We start from the raw sequence: 23,814 nt of genomic DNA on the forward strand, positions 1-23,814 counted from the left end.
GTAGGAAAAGCCTGGAGTCTAACGGAGTACTTGGAGAGGAATGAGTGGGAGGGGGAAGGTTACAAATGTCTGAGTGGTTACATAATTACCTGAAACTGTATTTAGAGTCATGTCCTAATGTCTTTTACCAGCAGGTACAGTGAAATAGGTTTCTATGTGTATTTGACAAGCTGTGAGTCAGAAGAATTTTTGTTTTCCTTAGTAGGAAGAGAAATAAAATCGTAGGGTGTGTTTTGTATGCGACACAGGTTACATCCGTTTTTCACTTGCACGAAAAAAGACATTTTTAAAATTTATCTACTACAGTGAAGTCATGGATTTTTTTTTTTTTTTTTTCCTGGTCATATGTTCTTTGATAGCAAGAATCATAACCAGTCGCAGAAGAGGACACAGTTTTCATAGTAATCTACTTGGCTCTTACTAAGGAGGCTAATCTACTTTTTACTGTTATTGGTGATGAACGTTGGCCAGTTCTGCAAAAATGTGTATATCCAGGCATGTTCTTAAGCTGAAGTGTCAGTTTTATCCAATCCAGGAAAGGTCATACTCTCTGTGCTTAAGGGCTGAGGGAGTCTACAACAGCCTGTGTATAACTGAGCCTGTATTTAATTGTTTTGTGTCTTGTACAAAGAATTTGGTTTTCCTTGTGGGTAAAAGAAAGCAGCTTACTATTCCAAATCTTTATAGTAATCTCAATTTCTTCTTAACTTTTTTTTTTTTAAAAAAAGAAAAAAAGAAAGGAAGAAAGCTTTTGTGGTAAGCCTGTAATTGAAATGCCGGAACTCTCTGGCAGAACTGAAGAACTGAATATATAGAATTACTGCGTAGTGAGACGTACCATCTATAGACAATGGCTATATCTGAACTGCAGGATCAGGCACCTTCTAGCTTCAATTCTTATTTATATGCTCTGATCATTTCTGGGCTTCTGTGGGGAAAGTGACGGAGCACCCAAGCTGTGAGGGAACTATATTGCCATCTAGATGAGTACCTGATCTGGACAATCAGAGTAAGAGGACTGTAGGGAGCATCAGGGGAACACACTTGCTTCAGACAAGCAAAGTCGATACATTTCAGTTTTGCCTGTGTGTAAAAGGATGATATCTTACTTTACTTGTCTTTGATTTTCCCATTTGGACTAGAAGTTATTTAAGAGCAGAACAGATTAGTCTCTAACTGATTGCAGTACACCTACCACCAGAGAATCCCAGCCTTTGCTGGAGCCCTTCTAACAGCCCAGTCATAGAATTAATTGCATCTTTACATAGATGTAAACTTGATTCAAACTTACATTGCAAATTTAAAAGCTGTAGTACTGTAATCCTACTTTAAGCATTATTACCTATGTATTTTCTTCTAGCATTGAGAAAAATTGCAGAATTTGTGTAAGTTCACATTCAATTGTCAATTTATAAATTCTTCAGAATCATGGTCTCATAATGTTTTTAAACTGTCTTTAAAAACAGTGTCCTAGAGGCCTAAAGTTTCAAAAGGGAAGCCTGAAACTAAAAGAATAAGAGGTAGTGTAGAGCTGGCCAGCCTGATTTGACTTGCAAGTATATATGGAAATATCAATTATATTGGTTGCAAAGGTCATAAAATTGCATTCTTAGGAAAAAAGAGAAATTGTTATTGCCAGCTTGACAAGTCTTGCAGTATTCTGTTTTTTTATCTCATGCAATTCACTTTTAATGTAAAAACTAGTTCCACTGAAAATGTGTATTTGCATAATTTACATAGAGCTGCCCTAACACTAAAAAAGAAAATGCAAATCAGCTTTGAATTTGAGAAAAATTACGTAGGAATCCTATTTTGCTACAAAAACTACACGAATGTTATAACTCTTAGTTTTACTCAATTCAGGATAGTAGTAAACTGTGTCTTTGATAAAGTTGTGGTTTGTGCATGAAGCAAGCAGAGCCTGTTGTGAAAAGTAAGCGGACTGATGGTCGGCTATCTTAGCCAACTTTACTCGTTGTTGTAAAGATATTTAGCAATGCCTTCCCACAGCATGCATTTCAAAAAAAAAAATTATTGCTTCACTCTGTTCTGTAGGTAGTTTTTTGTTGTAGGAAAATTAATTATTCTTCATAGGACAGTGTGCTTCACCTGGAAACAGTTTTGCTGAATCAGTAGTCCTCATTTATTAGCTGAGTGGTTCCTTCTTCTGTTATAATGATGTGGGATTTTTTTTTCTCTTTCAGCCTTTTAGAGATTTAAGTAATACTTAAGAGCTAGTGGCAGAAAGGTCATAAAACCTCTGATTTTGTGTTTACTTTGGATGGGCAATCTTTTATAGCTCACCTATACTGAGCTTCACTGCCATTAAGGGGAGGAATGAATCACTCCTGTAAGACTGCTTAAATTTAAAACTTTCTTTTCAATACCTCTTTTATAAAACCAATTTTTACCTTGGTTTTAAGGACTTGGAGAGCAGGGAAGAGTTGTATTTAACTTGTTAAGTTGTATTAACTGTTTATTAATTATTAATTTATGGTATTAACTGTTAATACAACTAATAAGAGTTGTATTAACTATTTAACTGCTGTAAGATGGAACTTATTTTTTATTTAAAAGGCTGGTTTTCTTTAATCTTCAGGAGTGTAAATTTAGTCTTCTAATATACGTGTCGATTGCATTTGATTTCAAAGCATACTATTTGGCATGCATAATAAGAGTATTTGAGTAATACAGCAGGAAAATAAAGAAGTGAATTAAATGCTCTACAGGGATAATTTACATAGAGTTCCATATCTCGTCTATAATTAATTCATTCAAGCACCACAATCAAGTTTCTCCTGATGTTTTTTTTTGCTCCAGGATGAACCAGGGAAGTGTCTGTTAAGTGCTAGTTTTGAATAGTTTGCTCTGCTCTGTTTAGTTTGATATCCAAAGGCTGACATACGCATCCTGTCTTCATTTCCTGGTAGCATCTGAAACCAGCTTTTTGATAGAAAATTTGAAAGAGAATTCCAAAAAGTTTCATGAGAATACTCGACTGGAAAACACACAGTTGTATCACCGAGGGGGTAGTGTACACTCTGCAAGAAATTCATGCAGGGGGGAGATCTTCTCATTTGTCTTCCTGCAGAAAGGCTCTCACTAGAGCAAACAGTAGATAAAAGTTGAAACAATGGAAAGCTGGGCTTAACGTGTTTGCAGAACAGATTATTTTTTTCTGTTTTATGAGTAAACCCATAAGCTACTAGCTTTCCACAATATTTACATGTATCAGAGAAAACTTTATATTAGTCAGTTAGTCACTTGCATATGTAAATCTAAGACTGGCAGATTGATTTTGTTGTTCAGAAAAACAGGCCTCTCCATTCTGCTTGCATTTCACAACTACTATTTACTGACATTCTGTAAAATTTGTACACTGCGATAAAATCTAGATGGTTTAATACTTTTTTCAGTTATGTGCAGTGGTTGATTTGATTTTCTGTCTTATTTTTCTTTCTGGTCAGTTTTGGAACATAGTCATTACAATTTTGTGCAGTTGCTGAGAGAGTACTTGATGAGTAAAACACAGTTTTTATAATAAACTTATTTCAGGAGAATTAAATCCATATTGCTGCACAAAACCTAGATACATTGAGATGAAGATCTAGCAGAGTAATACAGAGAAGATGATAGCTGATATCTTCTATGGCCCAGTCAAGTTACTCAACACACTTTTTTAGTGCTGTATTACCTGGATCTCAGTATACCAATGCTCTAATATTCTGCATTAGTGAATCATGTTGAATTGTTTAATATTTATTAGATGACAGAAATAGCAGTTACATAAATTATATCACTTCTGGAAATAAACCACTGATTTACTTTGGTTTAGCTGTCTCCTTTCTTTAAACAGAATTTAGAAATCAGTAGATTGAAAATTTGCAAAATGTCGTTGTTGAGTGTGGGCTTTAAGTTGGAGTAAGTGACCATACGCATTTATTCAAGATTGTGAAATAGCCTTGACTTTTCAAAAAGGTCAAGAATTATGTTGTTTTATGTAAATAACTCTCAAAAATCTTAACATACAAATCTATTTTATTTGAAGAAATTTACAAATATTTTATGTAAGGCCTATTTTCCCTCTCCTTTGGCTGTACTATCAAGGCAGCCAGTGAAAATATGTTTAATAAACAGTAAAATTCTCAATTGGTCACGTAAAAAACCTAAGATTGTCATAATACATTTTTTACATAGGCTGTATTGAATAATATGTCAATTGTAGAGTTTGGGAAAGATTTTTGCTTTGTGATAGCTGCGTGTATATCAAGAAACTCCACAGCAAACCAAATTTTAACTACATTATCTTTGTTGCTATGGAAATTACGACTGCAGATACTTTTTGTGTAGCTTACATAAAGGAAGTGTGCAGAAATCAGTTTCGTGTTAGGACTGGTTTAAGATGCTGCTTTTTTTTTTCCCTCTCATTCTAATATTGAGTAATCTCTTTGTATATGTAGTGTAGTTTGAGTACTCAAAAATGAGAAGTTATTTTCCATTTATAACCATGTATGAATGTCATTTTATTTTTATACATGAAAATGCAACCAGATGCCAGTTCAAACAGTTCTGTTCCATTGTTTGCACTGCTTGAGAGTTTGTGTCCATATGTAAACATGCAATTCAATTTATAGCTGTGTCAGTAATTTTTTCAAGTCTGTCCCCAAATATTAAAAAAAAAAAACAAAAAAACAAAAAAAAACAAAAACAAAACCACCAAACCCATCTTTTGAAATTGTTATTTATCACGGGCTTGAGTCTTAATATTTTTGGTGGAATTAATAGTTATTTACAGTAAGCAAACATTTCTGTTGTAGGTGTTGCATCAGTAAGTAACCCAGGAAATTACACTTCACTCTCTGATTTGTCTTTCCTATTACAGACGAGCTCAAATCTCTTGCTTCCTGCACCATCATTGCTGACACCACACTCCAAGCTAAGACTGCCAGGCACTCTGGGCACGCCACTGAATCCTCTGCGTTCTTTCACCAGTAAAAGTGGTAAGTTTCTTTATTTCTCCACTCTCTGTAGGGAACGAATGGATAATAACTTCCAGGAGTTTATAAATCTTGCTGTGAAGCTCTTTCTGGGAGTGTCTTGGCTGTTAGATGCGATGTTGTTTAAAGCGCAGTGCGATACAGTCCAATACTGACACATGTTCCCTTGTAATGCTTTTTTTTCTTTAAGCTGTACACTTATTTATTAGTGCTGTATGTTTCTACAACACTGAAATTGCCAGCTTTTCTTAATGTAATATTTTGATAATATTTTAATACTTAATAAATACAGACACTTAAAAACAAAAAAAAAAATCATATTTTAAAAGCGTATGTATTGATAAAAGAAAACAGTAATAAGAAAAGCAATTTACTTAAGAATGATAGTGCTTGGTAGTCTATTTGCAGTTGTGTTTAATCTATTTTCAGGGGTTTGTTTCTAAAGACATTTCGTGTTCAAAGATTTTGAGAAAAAAGTAAACAGTGAAACTATGCATTTTTGTGATACTTTTTTGCTAATAATATCTGTTGCATTGCTCATCACAATATTTAATAATAAAATTGATAATTTCATGCCTTTTTGTCATTTTGGGGCACCTGTAAAATAAGACGGAAAATTGGAACCTTAGTTTCAAAGTGATTTTGTTTTGTATCCTTAAGAGTAAAAAGAAGTTCAGAGGGAGGGTGGAATATATAATGAACTAAAAACAGGCGATAAAGCTATAAAATGTAGATAGTAAAGATAGGAATGGTCTCTATAATTATATAGAATTATCTCCTAAAGGCAGACAATTTTCTTTGTGCATCAAGTTATGATTACTTTTTCTGAGCTCCAGAGGAAAGAGTCCTTAGCACGGACTGAAAGGTTAACCACTAGTCTCGGAATCACTCCTAGTCCCTAATTCACAACACGAATGGCTGTACACCAATTAACTTCTGTATTTTCATTTTTTACCTTAACAAAAGAGCTTAGATCCGTAATAATATTAATCTATCGCACAACAGATGCTTAATGTTTCTAGGGTGCATAAATCTTGCAGAAACAGTAGACATACGCTGTCTTACATAGTCTGAATGCTTCAAATAAGTGGACTAACCCTTTAAGGAACATTAACATATACTTTAAGTTGTTTTAAATGGCTATACCTAATATTGCTCAAACCAGTGCATCTTATTGTCTTGAATTTTATTTTATGCAGAAGCACAGATAAATGTGTTGATGAAGACTTCTTAAATAGCATGAACAAAACATAGATACATGTTACAGCTTTTCATGTTCATACTCCCAAGGTAGTTGTTTCCAAAACTGACTAATAGTTCAATGATGCACAGGTACAGGATATTATTTATGCAAGGGAAATATAGTAAAAAAGAGGTGCATCTTAATGGTCTTTCAACAGTCAATGAAAGCGATGAGAAAATGAAGATTCTTAGGGAAAAAAAAGACCATAAAAATTCTAGTGGACCACAGTCAAAATAGATTTTTCCTGTAAGAAAGTCTTTTAAAATCTTAAACTACTACTTTCTCATTTTGAGGGCCTCCAAGTTGTTCTACTGTGATAAAAGTTGCTTTCAGTGAAACCTATGAGGAAGATTTACTCATCAATTTCATCTTTCCCCGTTGGTTATGAAGTGTGAAGATAGGTACTTGTGTTCATAGCTCCTAATTGCCAGTTTAGTTTTACTTTTGAATAATAGAAAATCTGTACTTAAGCAGATCTATTCATTTATGGATTGTGCTGGAAGCACAAAACCTTTTTTTTTTTCTGTGTTGGTTTCATATACACAATTTATATGCTTTTCTGTATTGATGTTCCTGAGATGTTGCATCGTTAACAACTGCCTGTAATACAGAGATCCTTCATTTTTGTCCAGCAGATGGTTTTGTGTTCCTGAAGGTTATGTTGGCAGTTATTCAGTCTTCTCACTCTCACACTTTCCTGTCACCTTTTGCTGTGTATTTAGTGCTTCTTAAAGCAAAATGCAGAATTCCCATTACAGTGAAGTCGCTACAGGCAGCATGTGTAAAGCTCTGTTAGCAAGCTTTTTAACCATGCAACTGGTGTTTGTGCATGCTGTATTAACTTGATAAGGTTGTAGCTGATGTCTTGTGATATGGACAGTGCAGTAGCCCGGATACATGTGGCACTTTGTTCTTTTAGCAAGACAATCTAATTATTTAGGTCTTGCATTAGGTAGAATCAGTGGAAAAATGGGGTATCCACCTTCGTGATTTATGGGTAGTAGCAGTAATATTGCAAACCTTTGCTGAATTTTAGATCATTTTTTATCCAGATATATTTGCAGAAGTAGCTGTAGGTGATTTTGTAATACTTCAAATAAAGCTAATATTCACTACTGCGCCTTTTAAACATGCCTGTTCGTTTTAACAGATGGGTTCTGTATACTCTCAAACATATAATATGTTTTGGCTTTTCTTCAAGTGTATACTTTCACATGTATATAGGCTTTCATGAAGCCCCAGTCCTTGTTCTGCTATTTACCTTCCCTCTCTCAAGATCAGTTATCTCATGGTCACTGAAGCAGGTCTGCCTTTGTCTCCAACCACTTCTGCCTTATTCGGTATTGGCACACCCAGGGGTGAAGCCCCCTTAGTCAGCCTGTCCAGCATCTGCATCAAAAAGTTGTTCCCAGCACATTCCAGAAGTCTGAATTGCTTGTAGGCTGTGTTTTTGTCTCTCAAGCAGATATTGAGGTGGTTAAAAACCTCCATGAGAGTCAGGGCCTGTGGCTGTGAGACTTCTTGCTCTGTTTAAAGAAGGCTTTATCCACTTCCTCTTCTTGATCAGGTAATCTGTAGCAGGTGCCCCTACATATCCCGCAATATCCATATTTTTGGCCTCTTCCAATTTTGACTCGTATGTTCCTGACAAACCCGTCATCTGCTCTGTAGCTCTGCACATTTGAGCCTCTCTTCCTACAGCACTCTCCATTCTTGGCTTCCCTCATTCCTTCCTAAAGACCCTGTGTCCACAGGCTCTCACAACATTCCAGTCAAACAGTAAGAAACATAAATATATAAATATTTTATCTGAAGGAGAAATTCATGAAACACTGAAAATACAGTAAAATGCCATTTGTTATTCTAATATAGCCCCTTCCTTCAGCAATGCTATTTTGTGAAAAGAAACCTAAGTTATTTGGAAACCACTTGGGTTCTTATGTCCTTGAATATTTCATAGTGTAATAGCAAAGGTGCTTCTTCTTATTCCAGTCTTCCCTCTGTTCTATAATGTTTTAGAGACTTTGAGCACCCCTTTCTGATTATTTAATTAATTTTTAAAGAAGTGAACTGCTATGTTTATAAAGCGACTCCATAACGAGTGAAACAATCTGCTAGTGATTGGTTTTCTGCATGCTCAGCTGCAGTAACTTCTAATTGTAAACTAGTATCAGATCCTTTCTTGTCTCCTTAAAGAGTTTGTTCAGTTATGCTTTTATTTTATTCCTGATTTTGAGTTTTACATGTTTGCTTAGATAGCCTAACTTTGTTCTAAAATAATTCATTGTTTAATCATCAAATAGAGAACTTCAGCACCTTTCTCAAGCACAGAATGTTCTTTATGTGAGATGAGTAAACACAAGATCATGGTATCGTTGAGCTGGGTAGGCACCTCTGGAAACCTTGTAGCCCAACCCTCCTGCTCAAAGCAGGTGCACCTAGGACAGGGTGCTCGGGACTGTGTCCAGTTGGGTTTTGACCATCTATAATGATGGAGATTCAACAACATCTCTGGACAACCTTTTAACAATGTTTGACTGTTCTCACAGTAAAGGGATTTTTTTTTTATGTTGAAATGATATTTTGTGTATTTCAGTCTGCATTGGGATTATTCCTCCCCAAATGCAGGACTTTGCATTTCCTTTCAGTCGAAATTCATGAGGTTCCTGTTGGCCCATTTCTGCAGCCTGTCAAGGTCCCTCTGAATGGCAGCACATCCCTCTCATATATCAGCCACTCCTCCCAGTTTTTTATCATCTGCAAACTTGCTGACGGTGCACGCAGTCCCATGAGGGAGGTGATTCTGCCCCTCTGCTCTGCTCTCGTGAAACCCCACCTGGAATACTGCGTTCAGCTCTGGAGTCCCCAACACAAGAAGGACATGAACCTGTTGGAGCGGGTGCAGAGGAGGCCATGAAGATGGTCTGAGGGCTGGAACACCTCTGCTATGAAGACAGGCTGAGAGAGTTGGGGCTGTTCAGCCTGGAGAAGAGAAGGCTCCGGGGTGATCTTATTGCAGCCTTCCAGTACTTAAAGGGGGCCTACAGGAAAGCTGGAGAGGGACTTTTTACAAGGGTATGTAGTGATAGGACAAGGGGCAATGGCTTTAAACTGAAAGAGGGGAAATTTAGATCAGATATAAGGAAGAAATTTTTCACTCTGAGGGTGGTGAGGCAGTGGAACAGGTTGCCCAGAGAAGTTGTAGATGCCCCATCCCTGGAAGTGTTCAAGACCAGGTTGGATGAGGCTTTGGGCAACCTGGTGTAGTGGAGGGTGTCCCTGCCCATGGCAGGGGGGTTGGAACTAGATGATCTTTGAGGTCCCTTCCAACCCAAACCATTCTATGATTCTATGATCCAGGTCATTAGTAGAGATGTTAAACAGCATGGGCCCCAGTATCGACCCCTGGAGTGCACCACTAGTGACTGGTCTCCAGTTAGATTTCATGCAAGTGGCTGCAAACCTCTGATCCCTACAGCTCAGCTAATTCTGTCTGCTGTGCTGTCTGCTTACACAGTGCATATTTCATCAGTTTGTCCATGAGGATGTTATGGGAGACAGTGTTGGAACTCTTGCTAAATTCAAGGTTAACAACATCTCCTGCTTTCCCATCGATGCTATAGACTGCTGTGCAAGAGATACATTTAAAGTTTTGTCAAGAGTATAGTTAGAATTACTTGAAAAACATAATTTTATTTTGACAAATAATAATTGAAGCAGGTACAAGACATGGATGAACTTGTTTCTTATGTGTTATCTAATTCTTTAGAGAGATTCTTAAAATTTAACAAAATTTATTTAAATTTAAGAAGTTGTATGTTGTGTGCCTTCCTTTCACAAAGATTATGTTAAATTTGAAAGGAAGGCACAGGACTTAAGTTGTCTTAGTGTCCTCCTTATAGACTGTCAGCTGGAATTTTTCATTGAGAATGTGACTCAATTTGCCATATCGAGGTTTTTTTTGTGTCTGCCTCAGTAAAGCTGCAGCTGTGCTGATAGCTATTTCAATCGTTTGAAAACTTTGCTAGATGTGTGTCTTGGAGAAAGGCATCCCCTTTGAGTTTTATTTTTTTAATTCAGATCCATGAATTCTTATAGCTGGTCCTATCTTTTGCTCGACCCAAATTTCTCCATGTTGTGTATATATTGCAGATTACTTAATTCTTACTTGATTATTGTTTAGTACACTTTAGGGAATTTATCCCTAAAAGCATGTAATGTTTAAGCTTGCTGAACTTATTTTCTTCTTTCTTTTTTTTTTTCCCCTTCTTTTTTTCTTTTGGTAATAAGAAGATTTGGCTCAGACCTGTCTTTGATAGTCAGAATTGAAGTTTTTAGCTTCCTTGTCTTGTATAGCCCTGCTTTATGCTCATGCTTCAGTGCTGATTTTATCATACCCATTCTGTGGTGCTGCTCTGCAGCTCTGCCCTATAGGACTATGCAGGACTTTGTCTTAGACATTCCTGTCTTTTCCTCGTCATGTTCTCATGTTTTTACCTTCTTCCAGGATAACCTATTTCCAAGTTTTTATTTTTTAAACAAATAAGAAAGTAGCAAAAGCTCCAGCTTCAAGTTACTTATTCTCTGAGAGACGTTAAAATCCTCCTGATTTTGTTTGCCTTCGCTCCTTAAGATTGTGAACATCTTTGGACAGTGAAATCACCTTTCCTATACTCTCAGAGACTGTTTTGCAGGTCCGTGGCATGCCATGAAAGACATGGCCCGCATTTTTAGGCTTTATTCAACAGTGATTCTTCAGTAACTCCCACTGGGTTCAGGGCATATTTTCTAAAGTAAGTTTTAGGTTTAAAGTAATTGTAATTAGCAATGACCCTGATTGTTAACTATGTGGGAGATTGAAGCTTGACTATAAATACTGCACAGATCTTTCCACCAAAATTTTGACTTCAGTAAAACCAGTTAATTAAACTTGCTCTTAAAAATTAATTACGTATGTGCTAGAAACATGATGGTTCTTGTATTTTTAAAAAATCTCAGAATCAAAAAACACAACGCTTTGGCAGGTTTGAGAACAATTAGACATTTTATCTCCATTAACACAACTGACAGTCAAAGGTGTTTTCCACCTATATAAAGCGAAAGCTTCAAAGCACTCTTTCTCGTTCTCTGAAGATATTAACAAAACTGACTTTGCATTTAAGTTCTCCGTTATATTTGATAGACTATTTAAAACTTTTTTCAGTCTCAAGCAAACGATAAAATAGATTTCTACCTCAAAGATATCAAAAATATTTATGCATCAACTAAATGCTCTTGAAATACTATTTTGATTCTGGTTTTTTAGAAGCAGAAAAAGGAGATATATCAATTAGAAAAATTCACGTTTTTGCAGAGATATTGCAGAAACACTGTCAAAATGTGTATGTCAACATACACTGCTCATGTGTAAGTTGGTATTGTTGATTTTTTTTTTTTTTTTCAATGTTTCATACTTTCTCCCCAACTCTACAACCTCTATCTTCAGTACTACCACAGTCCGGGGGGAATTTAATGGTTTTGTTTCGTTTGGGGGTGTTTATCTTGCTTCTGACATAATTTTGTGCCACTCAAGGAAGAATATGTGCAGAAAGCTAGTTCAGTGTGGCCTTACTCTTTTCTTCTCTTATCAAGAAACTGTTAGGGGGAAAACAGACTCATGTAAACTGTCACTGAAAATGTATGAAATGAACAATTGAATTCAGTTTTACTGAATAGATTAGTTTTCTAATTTGAGGATAAGCAGTAATAAAATATCCCGAAGTGACTGAAGAGATATTAAAAAGATGACAGAGTATATATTAATTGAAGGTTGTGTATACGTGTACTATACAGTCCAAGTATAACATGAAATAATATTTGTAGTGTATCTCTGGCTGTGTTTGGATGCAGGTTGCTGGCATTTTCAAACAGGCCTGAAGGAACGGATTGACAGACAGACAATAAGAGAAAGCGTGTGGTACAGCCAGCAGCCTCGCCGGCTTTCCCACACTACTGTGCTGAAGTTATATAATGCTGACCTTGGGGGACCATTTTTTGCGGAGTGGGGAGTGCCAGTTGGAGAAATCTGTTTACTGGGATCCAATCTATGCAGGCGAATTGAATGGCGCACAGATCAACGAATGCCTACTTTTTTTTTTTTTTATCCTGACGTAGTACTGTAAATACTGTATTTTATCAGATTTTAAAATAGGAGTCAAATCTCTTGCTATTAATTTTTTAAGAGAAATGGCTTCAGTATGTGTAAAAGATTTCCTGTGGAGAAGATAAAGATAAGAAAAGAACTCTCAATTCTGTTTTGAAAGACTCTGGGTGTATTGGTACCCTGTTAAACTGTGATGTGTGTTGCCTCATTAGCTCACCCAACAGCTTCATTTAGATTTGCTGTGATGGGGAAAGCAATTAAGCCTGCAGGGCTGCACAGATCAGAGCTATGGAAATGGTGTAGCAATTTGCCATAATGTCTAAGTCACTTCAAGATATTTCTTTTTAGCCCACATCTTCATAAAATTGGGACAAGAGCATATTGTGGTGAGGAGTACCAAATATGTACCTAAAAGTGGTTCAGTACCCACACTATTAGCTGAAAGTGGTTTGAGTGTTATACAAGCTGCTAGGAGGAATAGGTGATGATGAAGCTAATTTTCCTTACTTTTGTATGTGTGAATGCTTACAAAAGGGAAGTAGGTAATGTCTAATAATCTCACAAAGGCAGTCTCTCAAATTCATTAGTATTGCTGAGAGTCTGCTGAGGGTTTTTTTGTGATATTGGTTGAGAAAATAATGAAGTGACATTATGAGACCTGTGCAAAAGGGTTTTTAGTGTTTTTTTCCCTGGTGGCCTGACAGGTTTATCTCTTCCTATTATAGAAAGAGAAATGCAAGTTTCCTATTCACCATGGGGTAGTCATAACAGCCTCACTGTGATCAAGCAGTCCAGTGGGAGAAATATCTTTGATTAGTAGTCTACTACGAGTTGTCTTTAAGTTGTCTTTAAGTCACTGTGCAGAAGTGCAGAACACTATTAGTATGTCCTGCAGAGGTGCTGCCAAAACAGAAAGTGGTCTAAGAACATATGAGAAGAAATGCTTGCAGAATAGTTAGCTTCCTGCAAATTACAATCTGCTTATAATAGTTTATCTCATGTATTTGAAAAGGGTGATCGTGCATGAAGATGAGAGAAATATGTGCCCAATACTTGTCTCACTTCTCAGTTATGTTTCTATGTTTTTATGAAATTTGCTATTTTCCTGCTTTGTCAAAGATTTGAAGAACTGATCCTGCTTGACACATTTTTCAGAAATTTAACCTTTTAAAAATTTTCAAGAGAATTCTTCTCACATTTTTAAGAGGATGGAATTTTTTTGAAATATGGCCTTTTCATTTAATTATTCTAATGGGACAGTGGTTCGAAAAAATCGAACTTTTTGCCTATAATTTTCTTTTGCATTCCTAAATGTAGAAATATGAATTGCTTTTTGCTATTATAACAAGTATCTATTTGCAACTTTGCAGAATTCTCACATTTTGCTGTAATTTGTAGAACTCAGTTGCTTCTAACTCTTTGGATCAGGTGTGTGTTTTCCTTCTTTTGGAAACTGAATTACTTTTAACAACCTCACCAACCCCCAGTTTGGATAACAATAACGTTTGAAGACTGTTATGAGAAAGTGCAGGAAACTAGCACTTTTTAAGTGAATAAGTTTAGTTTATTTTAGTCCATAGTTTTTTGAGTATATTATTCTGTTTTTTTTTTATTTTCTTCTATTAACCAAAGGTAATACCTTTACATTTATAAAGGTATTTATCATCCAAGGCTTTATTTTAACTATAAAGTACTACATAGTCACAGAGAAATTATGATGATGGATTAAGTTTTATGTCCAATTACCAGAATTTCTCTTTTTTTTTCAAAAGAGGGTAAGAGAACTGATTAGAGACAAACTACTGGCTAAGCACCACAGATCAGATCTTCAGCAAGTGTGAACTGACTTAACTACGCTGAAGTTAGATAAAAATGTTCTTCTACTTTTGGTAAAAATACTGGGTCTGAAACGTTTTTTATGTATGTCTGTGTGTTAATTTGAATGGGAACTCCCCTGGGAAAAATGATCATTCATTTTAAGATACTCGTATTTCTCACTTCTGCTTAAGGGAAAAGTATGGGAAAGAAGGGAGAAAGACAAAACTTTTTTATTATTATTTGCTCATAGCAGAATGGAAAAACTGAAAAATTTAACTTAAAAATTAGTTTAAAATGTTAATTTTTTAAAAAAACAATTGAAACATCCATCACAAGATTATTAATATTTATGCCTCTCTGGCTCTTTTGTAAGCTATTTTGCTATACCATTCGCATCTTGAAGGAAAGGCACTTGAATATTGTGTATCAGGTTCTTCAGTGCAAATAGATTATGAAGACTCAGTTGTCACCTGCAACCAGCCTTTGCATGTACTCACTCCTCCTGCTTAGTCACTAGAGCCATCTCTGGGATGTTCCACCTTCCGAATGACTTTGACAATAAAGAAAAAATCAAGAGTACCAGGACATAGCTGTGCACTCGTCGTGGCTTACAGGCAGCTGAGGTGATTCTGCAGTCAAAAAGCTTCCTCAGAGCTCTGTGGCCCTACTGGGCCACCAACATCACTTACCAATGCCAGAGTTTTGGCTCAAAGCACAAATACAGGACCTTGTTTTAAGGTAGAAGAGCTGAGGGTTTGCATTTATAAAATGAATAGTAAAAATGAATTTTTAATTTGAAAACAAAAGGTGTAGAAATAGATTCATCTAACCACAAAAATGTTCCAGCAGAATAGTAAAGACATAGAGACAAAACCATTAGCATTAATGACAATCTAGTTCTTCTGTTTTAAAAGGTTGGTTATCCAGTTTCCTCTGTCTGATTGATAAGATGTTATAAATGTCAGGAGAGTTTGTATTTTCTAGTTAAACTTGCTAGAATTGTTTATACTGAGATCAAAGATACACATGTTCCTTTATTATGTGTTCTTTTTCATGTTTCTTCTAGGCAAGTTAATTAAAATATTTCACTAAAAATTACGCTAAATACGGAGCACAATAACAGCAATCTTTGAAGACTCCAAAAACTTTATCAAAAGAACACCATTTATATTTACTTGAAATTGGTGTATGGTAGGGTAATTACTGCTGTGCCTTCAGGGTAAAGGAAGTACTCTCAGCCAAATTATACAAGGGTGTGGATTAAATGAAGCATTACTCTCTGTTTGGCAGCAGAGGATGTAGATTGCAAAATCAGGGTGTGACGTAGTACTGTGGAAAGACGCTGCCAAAAGTGATTTGGCCTGAGTGTGCCCTTACTTTCTCAATTATGTGGATCCTAAAACAAGCAAATCTAATTAATTCCTAAGTAGAGAGGTCCTGTTAACTGTTTTCAGTCTGAGCTTGTCTGTAATTTTTGAGCTGTTGAGCCACAAGACAGCAAGTGTTGACAAAGTGCATGGCTAAATGCAATTCTAGCTGGTTTCAGAGGTGGAAACAGTTGATCTGCCCAAGGACTGTGCAGTAAAGTATCAATTCTCTGTCCAGCAGAAGGTTCAGGTCAGCAAGGATGCTGTGTGTACAACAGTAAGTATGAGCGAACAAGATGAGCAAATTGATCCCTCCTTACAATGCTCCAATCCTTCTGTTCCTATCATTTTGAGAAGAGCTAGGAGGACTGTGTAAAAGGCCCAGTGGCAGCCCTGGTGAACAGGAGGGAGGCATCTCCCTCTTCCAAGAGGTGGCCTAGGTCCTTCGACTTTATACGTGGTTTTGACAAGTGAGCAAAAACCAAGTACGTTTAAAAAAAAAAAAAATCTGCATTTTTAAGACACGTTATCCATCCTTTTTTAGTATACATACATATTTTTTCCAACTATTTTAAAAACCCTTTGCTAATTTTGCAGATAGATTTTTATCTGTGTGAAACAACTACACTTTCATGGATTCATATGCAGCTGCTGTTACCCTCATTGCTGAAGCACCAAGCTCAGTGAGAGCAGCTTCCCTCACCTGACTCATTCTACTAATTTAACACCTTTTAAATTAAATTTAGGTATCTGTGGTCCTTATTATGCTCTGCAATAGACTAGGGTACCAATGTAGCTTGATACTGATCATGTAGGTCCTGTAGAAACTAATGATAGAGGATGATGGCTTGGGAAGGCATTAAGAAAGCAGAAGGCACATACAGAGAAGGAAAGGCCTCTATGGGTGTGTAACTTAAACATTGCTATTGTCACACAACCTAATGACTCGGTGTTATTTACAGAACTGGCCTCAACATGCTGCTTTGATCCAGATGAAATGAGAGCTTCACTGGAGCCTGCCTCCTTGCTGTTAGCTTGCTTTCTTGCTCACTGGAGGTTGTAAGGAACAGTGACTCATTGCTTGTTGGCTTCAAATGAGGTGGTAGAATTGCCTTACGAGTTTTGAGGAGTAGAGTTTTATTTCGGTGTTTTCTGCAACCTTATGGCACGCTCCAGTGAAGGAACAGATTGCACAGGTTGGTTCCTCATCTTTTCCCCTCACCAGAAGGGCTCAGTCTCTTCGGTTTTTACTTCCTTGGCCAAAAGAAAAAGGATCCAAATGACACATAGGCAAATTCAAAAAAACTCTTTAGAGTCTTTCCTGCTCACTTGACCCCAGGCTTCGCTCTGGCATGCCAGGCAGTCCTTCTGCAGAAGACTCTTACTCAGACTGTATAACAGTATTTGATATATCTCATCTGAAGATTCACTTCAGCATATTGCATCCCCATATGCTTCTAGGTATCGCATCCCCCATTACTATCCTGTTTTGAATAGAGGGCCACTGTCTCTACTTCAGCTATGTAGCTTATGGTGCCTCATAGATTGTTGTTTTTTTCCCAGATTAGCTGAAGGGTGTTGCAGTGACATTTTATTTTATTTTTGGCGATTGGACTAGATGATCCTTTGAGGTCCCTTCCAATCCCTAACATTCTGTGACATATGTTGATATAGGTCTTTCTGGAATCCATTCAGAGCCTGACTGGTCAAAGGAAGCAGACTGCTGCAGCTAATATGCCAAAGAGTAAAATAAAGAAAATTGGAGCTTACTTAATAATACATGTTGAGCATCTTTTGGTGTGATAAATTGCCTAGTAGCAGAAAATGTTTTGAGAATTCTTTCACTGAACTTCTGGTTGTCATTATCCACCAGTAGAGCATAAGAAGTGATTACCCTAGGTTGTTCTGTTTTTCTAGCAAGGGCTGTAACTGCTAAGATTCGCTTTGCAAGATGTCATATTTTCTACTGTTTTCAGGTGAAGATCATAATTGGGCTCTGTTTTGCTACTCCTTGCATCTTTGAATTTTCATTTTTGGCTAACCGCGTTTAAGCAGAGTTCACCTCTTTAATAAAAAAGAATGCTCTTCTCCTTGAAGGTTATTTTTCGGGCTGTCTTGATTCAAAGGAAGTATCAGTGAGGTCTGTCACCTCCTCTACTTGTTCAGGAGTAGCTGTTGTAACAAAGCTCTTGATAGCTTCTATATGGTGCACGTTGCTCGTTGATGATCCTCTCTTGCGAGCCAGGTACACACTAAAACTGAGTTGGTATTTATCTCCTTTAATGACTCCAAGTCACACTCTTGGAATTTTTATTTTTAGAAATATATTCAGAACTTGTGTTTTGAACTACATATTGATTAATTACTGGTAACTTATCTCTTGTGTCCAGCGATTCATAGATTGTCTAAAACTCGAAAGTGTGCATGCACAAAAACTCACATGTGGTAGGTTGGTTTCACCACACACCCATTCTCTTGAAATATTTGTCCAGTCTAGTTTCTGAACTACAAAATGGAAAGTAAACTTGGGAATGTATTTTAAAGATACAGCCTTCTGTTTCTGAAAATAAAATAGTAAGTGTATCTGCTATTAATTTTTTTTCCTACTCTTTTTGACTATATTAAAATTCTTATATGGTGGTTTCCTGATTTAGTGTCTGCCAACGATCCAACATTTTTCAGGTTTAACAATGTATGAATTGTTTGGCAATGTCATGGAATTTTCTGGTAATATTTTCTCTGAATTAATATTCTGTACTGTCCTAAAGTGCTAATTTAATGGATAAAGTAGGCTAGGCACAAATTAGTGGCTACTCTGGTCATGATAAAGACCTGAAGTATCAAGCGGACTTATTTTTTCCAACATATTGCATGTGATGTTGCTGATACTATCTTTCCTTGAATGCAAATGTTAGAAAACTGATACATGTGTTCTTCAAGCAGTTACAAGAGTTTTTTTATTTTTATTTTTTTCAGTCAAGACTTGATTTGACATTGTGAGGCTGCTGGGTAATATAGAAACTCAGTACTTCAGGCAGTAACTGGCTATTTTTTCTTAGCTGAAAAGACTTTGCATTGCAAAAATGTTAATGGCTTAATTTGAAAAGTATTTGTGGTATTCTAAGCATATTTTCTTACTTACAGCTTTCCATTTGTAGAGCAACAGGCTAATTTGGTTTAAGTAACTGTGGATAACTAGTCATTGCTGAATTTCAATTGTGGGAGGAACCATGCAAAGTAAATTACTTTATTTTCCTTCCTTGCATAATTTTCATTCTTTGTCTTTTATCCCTAGTCAAGTACGTTTTTTAAAGACATGAGTAGAGCTCCTGAGGTCAGTAGATACTTGACTTCAAGAGTTACAGATAGAGTTAAATTCTATTTAACTATATGACATAGAAATTCACTGTATTAATAAATAGAATTTAACTGTACTACCTATTTTTAGGAAACAGATAAACATAAATCCTGCTTAAGAGCTCCATTTTCTCTGATTCAGGCAGGGTAAGTTAATGCAGAAGCAAAAATATTACCAAACCTAAAAGTGAAGGTTCTATTTTGGTGTTGGGCACCCACAACTCTAAGAGACTACAATTTCTTTATTTCATGAAGTATTTTTTGAGAGGGTAACACTACAAACTTTATGTAATATAATACAAAATAATATTCTTTTTAAATTTAATTCCATATGTTTGCTTTTAAATAGTCCTGGTAAGCTTAGCAAAACTAATGACTTTCTCAGGGTATCTGCAGCACTAGAAAAATAACTCTTATTAGTACAAAGTATGTGTCATAGTCTGCATTTTCCTTACATCTTTTCTATCTGCTATCTAGAACTTGTAAATAATATTGCCAATCTGATTTCAGAACGTTGATGGTATCTGTGCAGGCTTATTAATGTTTGCTGTAGAGTCACCTTCTGTTCTCCACATTGTAGAAAGAAACAGCTGGATACTATAACCTCTGCTCATTTTCAGTTGTATCTACTGCCATTATGATGTAACGTTAGAGGTTGTCATAAATTAGCACGTTTCTGATTAGTATGAATTCAATAAATGTTCTTTACTTCAAAAGAATGTTTGGGACACGTGCTACTACTTGCATTGTTTATATATGGTACTGTAGAAACTTAACATTTGCAAGAAAAATGCAAGATGATGATTTGATAAGATTACTTAGAAATAATTAGGTGGGTGTGTAGGCTGCTAAATGTATTTGATTTTAATCTCTAATTAAAAAGTTGGATTTTTAATTGTTTTTGTGATGCAATAGTTTTTACTTCATTATACCTTTTGTAAATAGGAGCTAAATTCTGCCTGTTCATTGCGCCTAAGCACAGGATAAATGTATTGGTATGAAACAGTATTCTCCTCAGAGCCAGTAACAGAATCTCTCCATAGTTCCTTCTGGAGGATTAGTCTAAGATTCAGAGCAGGCAAATGTTTGTGCCCTTGTACACTTTGAACCAGGAATGAAAGTGAAGGCTAACTCTGTATGAATATCTCTATGCATTCTTTTGGCTGATGTTAGAATTGTTGTGGGATGTGACACTGCCAGAAGCATTCTCAGGGGTCGGTATTGGGGCCAGCACTGTTTAACATCTTTGCTGGTGACCTGGACAGTGGGACCGAGTGCACCCTCAGCAAGTTTGCTGATGAGACCAAGCTGTGTGGTGTTGTGGACACGCTGGAGGGAAGGGATGCCATCCAGAGGGACTTTGAGAGGCTTCAGAGGTGGGCCTGTGAGAACCTTATGACGTTCAACCAGGCCAAGTATAAGGTCCTGCACCTGGGCTGGGGCAATCCCAAGCATAAGTACAGGCTGGGTAGAGAATGGGTTGAGAACAGCCCTGAGGAAAAGGACTTGGGAGTGCTGGTGGATGAGAAGCTCAACATGAGCCAGCAATGTGTGCCGGCAGCACGCCGGCAGCCCAGAAAGCCAACCGTGTCCTGGGCTGCATCAAAAGCAGTGTGGCCAGCAGGTCGAGGGAGGTGATTTTGCCCCTCTGCTCTGCTGTTGTGAGACCCCACCTGGAATACTGTGTTCAGCTCTGGAGTCCCCAGCACAAGAAGGACATGGAGCTACTGGAGCGAGTCCAGAGGAGGGCCACGAAGATGATCCGAGGGCTGGAGCACCTCTGCTATGAAGACAGGCTGAGAGAGTTGGGGCTGTTCAGCCTGGAGAAGAAAAGGCTCCAGGGTGATCTTATAACAGCTTTCCAGTACTTAAAGGGGAACTAGAGGAAAGCTGGAGAGGGACTTTTTACAAGGGCGTGTAGTGATAGGACAAGGGGCAATGGCTTTAAACTGAAAGAGGGGAGATTTAGATTAGATATAAGGAAGAAATTTTTCACTCAGAGGGTGGTGAGGCACTGGAACAGGTTGCCCAGAGAAGTTATGGATGTCCCATGCCTAAAAATGTTCAAGGCCATGTTGAATGAGGCTTTGGGCAACCTGGTGTAGTGGAGGGTTTCCCTGCCCATGACAGGAGAGTTGGAACTAGATGATCTTTGAGGTCCCTTCCAACCCAAAACATTCCATGATTCTAAGCTGCAGCAGTATGTGCTGAACTGCATGGTACTGAATTGTGTAGTTCCCAAGAGTTCCTTTTCTAGATAACTGGTTTTAATATCGTCATTTAGTAAACAATTCATTAAAAAGGTAAATATTGCATATTTTTTATTGAAAGTTTATCCTTGTATACAGTCTTTTCTATATAGTATAGTATTTTGGATGGCAACCACAGCCTGATCTATTGACCGAAGTTCCCAAGTTTCTTTTATTTTGTTTGTTTATAATTTTTCACTGTATTGATGGGGATAGGGAAGGGAAACAAAAAAAGGTATGGTTTTCCACCTAGGAGCACATCTCTGTTTTGGTTTAGTTGTTGTAGTGGTGGTGGGGAGGGGGGTGTTTCTTTCTTTTTTCTTTTTTTTTTTGCCATTGCCATCTAAGTCAATCTCTGCACTAACTGGAGGAGTGACACCTGGCAGCAGTAGATCTAAGGCTTCTCTCATTTATTTAAGTGTATATAGCATGAAAACAGCTCTCATCTCTGAATGGTAAAATGAATTAACAGAAGTTTCTCTGTATAACCTATAGAAAGTGAGACAGTAAAGAGAGGGATTTTATTTGTCCTTTAGGTTTTTTGTATTGGTTTTAAGTGGATAGATTTAGGTTAACAAGTTGTAATTCCATTTAGAAAATTAGAACAACATTAAGGAGATAGTTCAGTCTTTTCCAGATACTCTGATAGAAGAAAAAATTGGGGAAAAGACAAGGAGAGGGCTAGTAACATCATGGGCTCACCTGACGTGGAGTAGACTTCGGTAAGTGCAGAATACATTGCAAGAATCTTACGGGTGTTTGTAGAAGTCCTTTGGATTTAGGAGCGATGCCATCACAGCACTTTTGTATATACATTTAAACATAACGTGAGAACCATCTATTTTGGGAATATACATTCAAAGTGGCTTGCAAGATACGGGCTCTCAAGAGAATTAACCATTTCCCTTGGTGGTGTATTAGTTACAAAGAGAACACTATTTAGAAAGAATGCTGAATATACTCTGTTCCTTGTCTCCCTTTGAACTGCTTTTGAATATAGTTTTCTTGCTCTACAACTTCAGCCAAACGTGTTCCAAAGTAGTTTTAAAAGCTATGATACAGATTAAACTTAATTGAAGCAGTTTTCAATACACTTTGGTCCTATCTGTTCTCCTTTTCAGTTTGGAATATGTTCCAAATCATAGGTGCTAGACTAAGTTATGTATAGCAGAAATTGAAGTAGATTTTCACCTACAGCATTAGATATTAGCAAAACATCTGTTTTGCTGGTAAAAAAAAATTACATATGTTTTAAGTGGGTGCATCCTTTAATTTTATGTGAACTGCATCTGAAAATGTTTGCAGTGGGTTTTGAAAGTATTTGTGATCCTGTATTTAAGTAAAGGAAAACAGGTTCTTATCCAATATATAAACAATCTTTTGATTTAATGAATTCTGTTTGATCTATTAAAACATGATTGTTGTGAGGATAAAGCCCTTGAGAGGAGATTCATATATATTTAGATGATTACAAAATGATCTTCTTTCTCTTATATTATACCTAGCTTGAAAAATAAAATTGCAGAAAGAACTGAGTAATACTGCTCTGAAAGCTTTTACTTTTAAAAAACCTCAAACTTTCCTTTGAAGCCTCAAGTAGAGATTATACTGCATGCTACAAGATCTTTTGGTCACAAGGTCATACTTTTGAATAGATGAAAACATAATTCTATTTACTGGGAACAGTTTTAAAGCCACTGGAGACAAGTAGGAAAAGAGCTGAGCTGATACACATATATTCATCTCATATCTGAGTTGACATTTTTTCCAGTGTTTTTTTTTATTTGGGTGTACTTTAACTATGTCATGTTGCAGGAGGCCACAATATAAGTTATACGAAGAATGTCTGCAATAAGAAATACCATTTCCTAGAAGCATCACTTATTTTCATGTCTTTCAGGATTTGTTTGTGGGTTTTTTAGACAATAATAATTAGTATAAACTTAAAGTAAAACTCAATTTAAAATGATGCGGAACTGAAATAGGTAAGATTTTTTTTTCTCTCTGTTAATGGTGAACCTCTGAGGGGTTCATCACAGAAATGTCTGAATAGTAACTTCAATTTTCTTTGTTATTTATTTGGTGTTTCGGTATTCTGTGATTTTCTGATGATTTTCCAGGATAAACTTTTGGATTATTTCATTAACTGTAGAATCCGTGAGACTGGAATCCTTGAAGATTTACGATGAACGAATACATTTATTAATTAACAGAATTAATTTGTCAAGAACATTTCACAGAGGGAGAAAAAGCCTTCTTTTAAAAAGTTAATTAAAACATAAATTCTGTAATGAATGTTCTCTCAGCCTCTATTAAAGGAATTTTTCACATAAACATTTAATACTGGGTGGTTGTAGGCACTCCAGTAGGATACAAGTGGAATTATGTGACTCCCTAGAAGGACTTTTTTCCCTGTTCTGGCTCTTTTGCTATTAATTTAAAACAAATATAATAGCTAAAGGTGCTGTTATTGAATAGGAAATGTTCACACTTATTACAAGTGCTGTTTTGAGGCGTTATTTCTGTTATAAATTTCTGTATAAGTCTATCTGGAAGTGAACTCATCTACTTCCTATGTATTTCAGCCCAGCTATTTAGAATTTGATCAATTCACAGTAAGGTGCTTATCTAGAGCAGAGCC

At 36.5% G+C, this 23,814-nt stretch overlaps 1 protein-coding gene across 1 annotated transcript in view; it reads left to right on the forward strand.

Annotated features, from left to right (window-relative positions):
• Nucleotides 1-23,814, forward strand: part of AHI1 (Abelson helper integration site 1) — a 103,505-nt gene that overhangs the window by 50,064 nt on the left and 29,627 nt on the right. Inside the window, exon 18 of the mRNA XM_086631959.1 lies at nt 4,883-5,000. Within this exon, the coding sequence (XP_086488085.1) occupies nt 4,883-5,000 (118 nt within the window). The remainder of the gene's footprint in view (nt 1-4,882; nt 5,001-23,814) is intronic.

Source organism: Tauraco erythrolophus, chromosome 2 (assembly GCF_009769465.1).
Source record: "Tauraco erythrolophus isolate bTauEry1 chromosome 2, bTauEry1.pri, whole genome shotgun sequence".
NCBI classification, from domain to species: Eukaryota; Metazoa; Chordata; class Aves; order Musophagiformes; family Musophagidae; genus Tauraco; species Tauraco erythrolophus.